Consider the following 9,800-nt stretch of genomic DNA (forward strand, 5'->3'; position numbering starts at 1 on the left):
AGGTTGCTGTGGGGATGTGGAGGGTGCAGGGCAGGAGGGAGAGGGGGGAGGCTGATGGGACCAGCTGTGGTGGTGGGAGCAGGTCCCCTTGGCTCTGATTCCTGAGGCTGTGGGTGTTTTGCTGGCTGGAGTGGGCAGCTCTGGAGTCTGTGCTGGAAGTGTGGGGACAGGGCAGTGTGGGCATGGGGAGAAGGGCTGGTCCAGCCACGGGCTGCACTTTGCTGTTGCATTTCCCAGGAGGTGCCATCACTGTGTTCAGGCACACCAAAAATGAAAGGTGCCATTTCTTTTGCCAGAGGCATTGCCACCTGTCCTGCTTGGAGTGACAGGAGAAGGGGGAATGGCTTTTCACTGACTGATGGCAGGGTTAGATGGGATATTGGGAAGAAATTGTTGACTGTGCAGGTGGTGAGGCCTGGCACAGGTTGCCCAGAGATGCTGTGGCTACACCATCCCTGGAATGTCCAAGGCCAGGTTTGGCAGGACTTGGAGCAGCCTGGTCTAGTGGAAGGTGTCTCTGTCTATGGACAAGAGTTGGACTAGATGATCTTTGAGGTTCCTTCCAACCCAAACCATCCTGTGATTCTGTAATAATGATAAAAATCAAGCCAGGTTGATTCCACCAGCTCTGCTGGCCAGACCAAGGTGGGCTCAGACCAGCCAGGCAACTCCCTGGGGGGGGAACCACCAAACCCCGGGGTCCAGCCTTGGAGCAGGCTGGGGAGGAGGAGGAGGGCAGGAGGCTCCTTGGATCTGGAGGGCAGGTTTGGGGGCCAACCCCTAATTAAAACCTTTTGTCTGAAGTTCCAAACCCTCCATTCCGTGCCTGGTTAATATTTAACAGCTGGGGCGGGAGACGGGAACACAACTGCGGGCCGGGGTTTGGCTTGGTGTGCCAGTTCTATTGCAATCAGGGATTGTTTAATTAGCCCGCAGAGCGAAAACAGGCCTGCGGATTATTTATATATATATATATAAATAATAATAATAATATGGGGACCCGCCCCGTTTGTTTTTTGTTGGTTCGTGGGTTTTTTTTCCCCGAGATGAAAACTTTTCGCAAAGTTTTTAATGGCGGGGAGCAGCCCCCGCCCTGCAGCGCGGGGGTGGGGTGGGGAAGGGGACGGGGACAGGGGAGGTGCAGAGGGGCGCGGGGGATGCGCGGGGGATGCGCGGGAGATGCGCGGGGCGGCGCAGAAAAATGGGCTCCTGCGCCTTTAAGGCGGCGGAGCGGCGGCTGCGATCGCATCCCTTTGATAAGGTCCTGGCAACTCCGTAGCCGCCGCGGGATGCCGAGGGGAAGGGCGCAAAAAAAAATAAAACAAATCCTGCCCCCTAAAAAATATAACATAATAATTTTATTTCCCTCGCCGGCGGTGATATCCGCGCACCCCCTCTCCCGCCCCCGCGCGGGATGAAGCATCCCCCGCACCGGTGGTACCCCGGGGGATGGAGCGGCGTGAGGGGCAGGAGGGAAGGGGTGGGGGGTGCTCCTCCCGCGCTTCTCCCTGTTTCTCTTTTAATTTTTAAAATTGTTTCGGACCTGTTTTTGCACCTTTTTAAAAAATTTTTTAATTTATTTTTCTTTTCCCCCAGTGCGCTACCGCCCTTGCAGGACCGCTCGGCCGGGCTGCGCTTTGATGCCGCGGGGGGAGCCCGGGGCGGGGGGCGGAGGGAGGAGGAGGGGGGGGCGGGACCTGCGCTTTTGTATTTAAAATAAATAAAATAAATAACCAGGGGAGGGAGGCGCGCAGCGCAGTGGGCTCCTTTTCCTCGCAGCCCCCCCCACCCCTTTACCACCCCCCCCTTCCCTTCCCTTTCCCGATGCTCTCCGATGCGGTTGCACCGCCGGGGAGGAGAGGAGGAGGAGGAGGAAGGCGAGGAGGAGGAGGAGGAGGAGGAGGAGGAAGGCCAGCGGGGGGAGCGGGTGCAGCCTGCGCGCTGCCGGGGAGCGGCGGGGCTGCGGGCGCGCAGCGAGCTCGGGCTCGGCGGTGAGTGGCAACTTCGGGGGGCGGCGGCCGCTTCTTCTGCTTCAAATACGGATTTTTCTTGTGATTTTAATATCTTTTTTTTTGGATTTTAATTTTTTTTTTAATTTTTTTTTTTTGGGGGGAAGGGGGTTGCCCCCGCGGTGCCCGTGCCCGCCCGGGCTCGGCTGTTGCTTCGCGGAGCTCGGAGGCTCCCAAGTCGCTCCGGACTTTTTTCTCCCCCTTCTTTCCTCTCCCCCCCACCACCCCAGCTCCCGGCTCCGACCTCCCTCCTCCCAGCCCGTCGCCATTTCTGGAGCAGGTTTTTATTATTATTATTATTATTATTATTATTATTTTGCACGCAGGGGAAGCCCGAGGCTGGGGGCTGCCTCCCCCTTAACCCCTCCTTCCTATTTTATTCCCCCTTTTCCAGAGCCGGGGGTGATGTCTCCCGGCTGCGGGGGGGGGGATGCGGGGGGCGCGGGGCCCCGGCCCGGGATGCCCCGCAGCGCCCAGGTACGGCCACCTCGCCTTAACCCACCCCCCGGGGGTGTGTTTGTTTTCTTTTTTTGGGGGGGGGACGGTGCTCCAGCACGTTTCCCGCAGAGCAGCACCCCAAAAAAATCCCTTGTCCCGGCGGGTGCGCCCCGTCGGGGGCGGGGGGGGACACGGGACACACGCGGGTCCGGGCGCCCCCGGCAGCGGAGGGGGCGAGGAGGGAGCGGGGATGGGGCGGGGGGGCAAATGGAAACCAGATGCCGGGGCAGGGACGCCCCGAGCTGCGGGGGGGCCGCGCTGACACCCCCCACTCCCACCCCCCCAGCCCCGGCCCCGCTAAAAGTGCGCCGGGAGTTCAGCGGAGCGGATCTGATAGTCGCGATCGGGCTGGCGATAGAGCCGCGCTCCCTCTGCCCTCCCTCCCTCTCTCCTTTTCTTTCTTCCTCTTTTTTTTTTTTTTTGACTGTGAGGAGTTGAAAAGCCTGTTTACTTTTTGTCTTTGATGTTGGGAGGATCTGGTTTTGATTAGATCAATACTCCTTTTTTCTCTCCCCCCCCTCAACCCCTTTTTTTTTTTTTTTTCCCCTCTTCGCAGAGAGGAGGCTCCGAGGATCCCCTGCTGACTCCAGGCAGAGGCAGGCAGAGGCACAGGCAACTCCTGGAGCAACTGGGAGCCCCTCTCCCCGCCGAGCTCCGGAGCCATGAGCAGCGCCGTGGTCCTCGCCCACCTCCCAGACCACAGCAGCAGCTTCAGGGAAGACGCCCCCCGACCCCCTGTCCCGGGGGAGGAAGGAGAAGCACCATGCCCGCAACTCGCCAGCTCGTTTCTCCCAAAAAGCCAAAGCTTCAAGGCCATGCCGGTGCCTCCTGCCCCGCGGAGGAATGAGAACGGACTCGGGGAGCCGGAGGGCAGCGCGTCCCCAGACTCCCCTCTGGCCAGATGGACCAAATCCTTGCATTCCTTGTTGGGAGATCAAGATGGTGCCTATCTTTTTCGGACCTTTCTGGAAAGGGAAAAATGTGTGGATACCTTAGACTTCTGGTTTGCCTGCAATGGCTTCAGGCAGATGGACCTTAAGGATACCAAAACTTTGCGAGTAGCCAAAGCTATTTACAAAAGGTACATCGAGAACAACAGCATCGTCTCCAAGCAGCTCAAACCTGCTACCAAGACCTACATAAGGGACAGCATCAAGAAGCAGCAGATAGATTCCATCATGTTTGATCAGGCACAGACTGAGATTCAGACTGTGATGGAGGAAAATGCTTACCAGATGTTTTTAACTTCTGATATATACCTCGAATACGTACGGAGTGGAGGAGAGAATCCCGCTTACATGAACAGCAATGGACTGGGGAGCTTAAAAGTTGTCTGTGGCTATCTCCCGACCTTGAATGAAGAAGAGGAATGGAGCTGTGCAGACTTTAAAAACAAGATCTTGCCTTCAGTAGTCGGACTATCCAGCAAGACGTTGAGGGTTACAGCGAATGTCAGAGCTACGGAAACGATCGAGAATGGATACAGGTAAGGGACCCCCTGGAAATTGTGCTTTGTTTTAACTTTAAAGACTTTGAAAGTGGTTTTCAGAGGGCTGTTGGGGTGGGAATTGAGTGGGGCTGGGAGCACGGCTGCTTCTCCGTGCCTCCAAACACTGGACTTTGGGGGGTGTTGGCTGACTGTGGGGTTTTTTTCCCTCCTCTGCAGAGGAAAACAAGATTCTGTGCTCTGAAGCCCTATTGGCTCTTTCAGTTCTCTTATAGATCAAAAACTTCATAGCAGCTATGTCCTCCGGACATACGGTAATTATTGGTTCAACTTTCAAACCTATTAAGAGCAGTAGTAGAGTGGATCATAGAGACACATGAATAATGTAACCTACTAGTTCCCCAACTCCACCATCAACCGGTGTTTAACGATGTTGGTTATGTGGGAAGCAATTGTGCGGTCGTGGAGGAGGAAATGTGTGCAGTCACTGCATCAAACTCTGCAACTTGGGCAGAATCAGCTTTTATTTTGACTCTGTGTGTGTGTGATGTGCAGCCTCTTCATCGTGTTGGGTGTTGGTGTCGTGTCAAAGCCATCTAGGGTGGCTCTGAGCCAAGGCGTGCAGGAGGATGCTTAAAATCTGAGTGTTTAAGGTAGTAGAGGCATTCCAGGTATAGAGTAGTAGATCTTAGGTAGGTCTTTGGTGCTCTCTTGTTGGCAGTGAGCTCAGTTAAACTCGTTAAGAGGTGTTTGTGTCAAGTGGGAGCTGATGAGGATGGTGTGTGGTGACAGGGTGTCCTTGTGCCCTGGTCCCGGGGTGCGTCTGCATTGCCAGACCCTTCTCTTTTGTTGGAAATGTTGGTGGCACAGCAGTGCGAGGGTGAGGAAAGTGAGAGCCATCTCGGAGTGAAGGGGGGGATGGGGGAGAGAGACTCTGATGAGCAAATGATGAGTTGTATAATCCTCTGAAAATGTATTCTTTCCTCTCCCCACCCTTGCCATAAATGTGGATTGTTGAATCAGGGCTGAGAGGAGAGGGCTCTGCTGCAGATGTGCGCTCTCCTCCGCCGGCCCGGGAGCCTGGGGGTTGGTATGGTGAGTGTTTGACATCTCGTTTACAGGAATTTTGAGAGTGTGTCTGTGATTCATGGACATCAAAGGGCATCAGGCTTCTCCCGGGGAGGCTTTGCTGGAGCGCGCCCTCCTCTCCTGCCCCTGGAGAGCTTCCAGCTGTGCCGGGTTTCCTGGTGCTGAGCCGTGGGGCACTGGGAGGCTCCCGTTGCCCGGGAGGGTGCTGTGGAGCCAGAGGCCTCTTTGGTCCTCTCCCTGCCCTGGAGGCTCTCCTGGCAGCAGAGGGGGTGGAGGGGGACGGACAGAAGGGATGTGCTGCATCCCGGCACGGCCTCTGGACCCCTCCTGCTGGGGGGTGTGCGGGGGGGGCAATGCTGGCAGCTGGTCTGTGGAGGACTTGGGGTTTGGGATCCTCATCTCGTGCCTGAGTGTTGCTGCCTGAGCATCTGCTGTTCTCCAGAACTTGGTTTGAACTGCTGCCCTTCGCTGGCTTTCCAGGAGGGGGATGTTTGATGCTTTTATCTCTGAGCCTTTGTTGGGATTCAGAGCTGGAAGGGCTTGGCTGTATGTTCTACTAGAGCTGCAGGCCCTGCTAAACCCACATGTGCCTTGTCCAGGAGAGCTCTTGCAGTGCTGTGGCTGCTTGCCTGATTAGTGCTGGGCTTTTTTCCTTTTCTTTTTTTTTTTTCCCCTCTTTCTTTTCTTTTTTTGTCCAGGGATTAATGCAGCTTGCTCCTCACATGTCAGATCTACCCTCCTAGGACATTAGGTAGTGCGTTTTGCTTTGATCACCTTCTGTTGAATTTCCAGGAGCTTTTGCTCTCCATGGGGCCAAGAGATCTCAATGCAAAGAGAGGGAGGTCAAGCTGAGATGCTGCTCAGTTCCTCCCCGAGCGATCCGTTTGTGAAGCCACTTGTGCATGCATGTGCTCCAAGCTGATGAGCATATGGATGGGTTCTCTCTCATCACTCAGCATTTAGGATCGCGTCTAGGATTGGAGCTGAAGCTTGCACAAAGTCTTTCCTGGTGAGTGGCCAAACCACACCTCCCTCCTCATGTGTGTGATGGAATTAAGGAATTTCTGCTCAGCGTGCTCTGGTTTTGAAGGGCTGTGCAGGCTCTGGCCATTCGCTTCGGTGGGTTTCAATGTGATTATCCCAGCGAAAGCCGGGAGCACTGGGCTGAGCCCACCTGATGGTGGGAGCAGAGTGATCTCAGGCCAGCCCAGTGTTTGGATGGGAGACCACCTGGGAATCCCAGGGCATGGAGTCACGGTCAAAACCATGGCAAACAGGAGAGCGCAGAAACTGGACCAGTTGAAAGACTTTGTTTGGCCCCAGCACCGGTGATGGACAGGAACAGGAGAAGTGAAAACCCAGCGTTTGCACCTGGGTGGGGAGCAGGCGAATGCAAACTGCTGGTTGTATATTTGGAGCCCTAATACGGGGAAGATTTTAAATGCAGAACCTCCCTCTTGTCCTCCCAGGCGACTCCCCTTCCCTCTGGGCTGTGGTGTGGTTAAAACTGGCCTCCCCACGCTGTGCTGGACCTGGCCCCATGCTCCAGGAATTCCAGCTATTATTTATACGCGCTTCTAAATTTATCACGCACGACTTTGTGTACACAGAGGGCTCCTCTTCCTTTGCAGTGCCGCTGGGTAACGTGGTTTTGTTCAGTCCAAGGTGGACTCATCTGCCTCCCATTAGGGCTCTTAACATCAGTGGGACTGGCCTTGCTTGGGGAAGGCTGGGGCTTGCAGATGGCCTTCTGCCGGCTCCCAGTGCTTCCTGGCCTTTGAAAGGACCCGCCGGTGCAGCTCCTTGTGTGTGAAGTTATTGGAACCAAGTTTGGCTTCAATTATCAAACTAAATGATGCCATTGTAAAGCTATGCTCGAAGCAGTGTTCTACAATTAGAGCATGGAAGCTGTGATTAACATAGTTGTGTTAAAATATACTTTTTTTTTTTTTTCAGGTTTGTGCATGTGTGGTTTTTTCCTTTTTTTTTTTAATGTTTTTAAACCCATGGTTGCCCAGTGATGTTTGTCCCAACAAAACACTTAATGAGATTCAATTTTGCCTCCAACTGCTCCTTGTACATTTTCTCTCTCTCTCTGTATAAGTCTGTGGGTTGACCTGCCCGAGTGCTTTTATTTCTAAGAAGCAGAGTTTGACAAGAAAAAAAACCCCAACCCCACACTCTGAAATTGCATCCTCATAACAGGGGCTACAAGCAGGAGCCCCTGAAATTTTCATGGCATTATAATACCTCTGATATGGCCATTGCCTAACATAGCAGAGAGAGAGTTACATGCTGTGTGTCATCGCATCAAGATAAGAATAGGCTGAGAAACATCAGACATTCTCCTTGAAGCTCCAGAGCAACTGCTACCTGACAGCTGAAAACACTTTGCATATTGAGTTTGGAGCTGGGCTGTGTTTGTGTGTGCAGCATCTGTGGCAGGAGACCACCGCTTTCCCTGGAATTTAAAACCCTCGCAGGCAACTTGATGCATCTGGGTGCAATTACTGGAGTAAGGTGGTCAAATTAAAAAGGGGAAAAAAAAAATTTAAACTTGGCAAAACACCCCCCGCTGGTTTTCTTGAAGGATGGGGGGACTTCTGTGGAGCAGTGTTGGTTGAGGGAGGGGGAGGACTTTAAAAATATGTCAGCTTTAGGGGTTTGTTTTTTGGTTTTGGTTTTGGGTTTTTTTGTCCATGAGGTGTTGGTAGGTGAGTGATGCTGCAGCACAGTACTGAGGGGAAGATGAGTTGGTTCTGGCCACTTTCTCTAATTATATCTTTGGGCACAGCTCCCCTCCCTGTGCTGTATCCATACGGACCCGCTGCCTCTGCCCCCACCTCAGCCTCCCCAGCAGTCCTGCAAGAACAACATGGCAAACCAGCTCTCCTGGAAGAGACCAGGGGTGACACGCACCTCCAGCAAGGCCATGGTCCTGTTCTGGGGAGCATCCTGCACCCCTGAGCATTGTGGTCCTCAGATACACTCTCAAGACCTGAGATGGTTTCAGATCAAGAAGTCAGAAGAGATGCATCCCTTACATGTTGACCCAAAAGCCCACCAAGGACCTAGGAAGGGTCACTGGGCCTGCACATCCCCCTGAACCAGAGCAGAAGCCTACATGGTTTTTAGAGGAACTTTCTTGTAGTAGTAGTGGGATAACTTCGCTTTCGCCCACATGTGGAATTAATTTATCTTTGAAGATTTAACTTCTTTCCTGTGGCATTCCTTACTATCTCTTTTTTTTTCTTCTTCTTCTTCCCAGATATATATTTTTTAACATCTTGATCTCCCCATCAGAAATGCCTTGGCCTCCTTGGAAAGGAATGCAGCCCCGGCTGGGCTGAATACCTGCCTGCAGCCAGCCCCTCGCTGCTCATACCGGAGGCCCATCTTCCCCACTGTGCTTCCCCCTCCTTTTTCCCTTTTTTTTTGTTTTTTTCCTTTCCTTCCCCTTTTTTTTTTATTTAACTTAAGCCTTTGTGGAGGCTCCAGTGTTTGGTGCTAGGACCACAGCGTGCCTGGATGCTGGTGAGGGATGGAGATGGAGAGTGGAGAGGTGGGAGGACATTGCTGTCACTTAAACCCAGCTGGTCCCTCCAGCCCCAGGGGGGCAGGGAGGTGGAAAGCTCATTAAAAAAAACCTGCCAAGCCTGCTGGCACATTCCTTAGGCCCCCAAGTCCTGGGTAAGTGGCCCTAATTATTAAAATCAGCAGCCCTTATCAGATGACAAGGCCTTTTGCTTTGATATACAAAGGCAGAAGCTTAACAACCCCATCCTGCCCTGGAAGAGGAACAAAATGTGCACCTTAACATGTGGTTTTCAAACTTCCCTGCATAATCCCCTTATCACCTGCCAAGATGTGTATATTGATCCTGGCTGGGAAGTTGGAGTGATGGGAGGCATTGGGCAGGGGGATGCCCAAGTCCCACCCCATGCAGTGACCCTACCATGGTGACCCTGCCACACTCCATCACAGCCCCTGTCACCCGTCTGCTCTTGGGTGCTCAGCTCAAAACATCCAGGCTGGGCTTTGGGTTTGCTTCTCCAGGTGAAGCCAAAGGTGTTGGTATCCATCACCCACGTGCCCATTAATGCAACCTGCTGTGTCTGTCCTCACATCCCCATCCTCCTCTTCCCCGTGCAACCCAATGCACAAAAGCACAAGTTGGACAAGTAGGAGATTCTCCTAAAAACTGACCTTTTTTGTGTGTGTTTTTATAATGCCAGGAAGGTGGTACCCAGCTTTGGGAGTTATAATGCCAGGAAGGTGGTACCCAGCTCTGAGAGGTGAAGCCTGGGACAGCAGATCTCAGCCCTGTCTGTGCCTCTGACACATGGGGGCCCTGTCCCAGGAGTTCCAGGCAGTTCTCCTGTTTCAGGGAACTCAGATACCAATAACTTTTCATTCCCATAGGGACCCTAATTCTTGTCTTCACAGTACACTTAAGCATCATTAGCTGGTTCCTTGTGGCTTTCAGTGGGACTTGAGCTGTGAACTTCTTGGTCTTTTCCCTGCTGATGCCAACAGCAAAAATCCTGCTGACCTCAGCAGTGCAGCACCAAGCTTTAAGGACATCAAGCTTTAGGTTTTAGAAGGTATCAAAGTATGTAGAGGTGCTTCCTGGGATTTCCTGGAGCACTTTAGAAAGCGCTAAAAGCGACATGTTTAAAGTTGGACTTTGGGTGTGTTTGGACAGAGGGCGTCCTGGTTTGGACAGAGAGTGTCCTGGTTTGGACAGAGGGTGTCCT

At 53.2% G+C, this 9,800-nt stretch overlaps 1 protein-coding gene across 2 annotated transcripts in view; it reads left to right on the plus strand.

Moving 5' to 3' along the window:
- Positions 1-1,923: 1,923 nt before the first annotated feature.
- The window catches only part of AXIN2 (axin 2), a 25,488-nt gene continuing 17,611 nt past the window's right edge, over positions 1,924-9,800 (plus strand). For both annotated transcript variants that reach the window (XM_027691646.1, XM_027691647.1), the window contains exons 1-2: positions 1,924-1,991; positions 3,064-3,993. In XM_027691646.1, coding sequence (XP_027547447.1) covers positions 3,170-3,993 — 824 coding nt within the window. In that variant the 5' untranslated portion in view covers positions 1,924-1,991; positions 3,064-3,169. The remainder of the gene's footprint in view (positions 1,992-3,063; positions 3,994-9,800) is intronic.

This window comes from Neopelma chrysocephalum, unplaced genomic scaffold, assembly GCF_003984885.1.
Source record: "Neopelma chrysocephalum unplaced genomic scaffold, ASM398488v2 Primary Assembly neopelma1_84, whole genome shotgun sequence".
In the NCBI taxonomy this organism is placed as follows: Eukaryota; Metazoa; Chordata; class Aves; order Passeriformes; family Pipridae; genus Neopelma; species Neopelma chrysocephalum.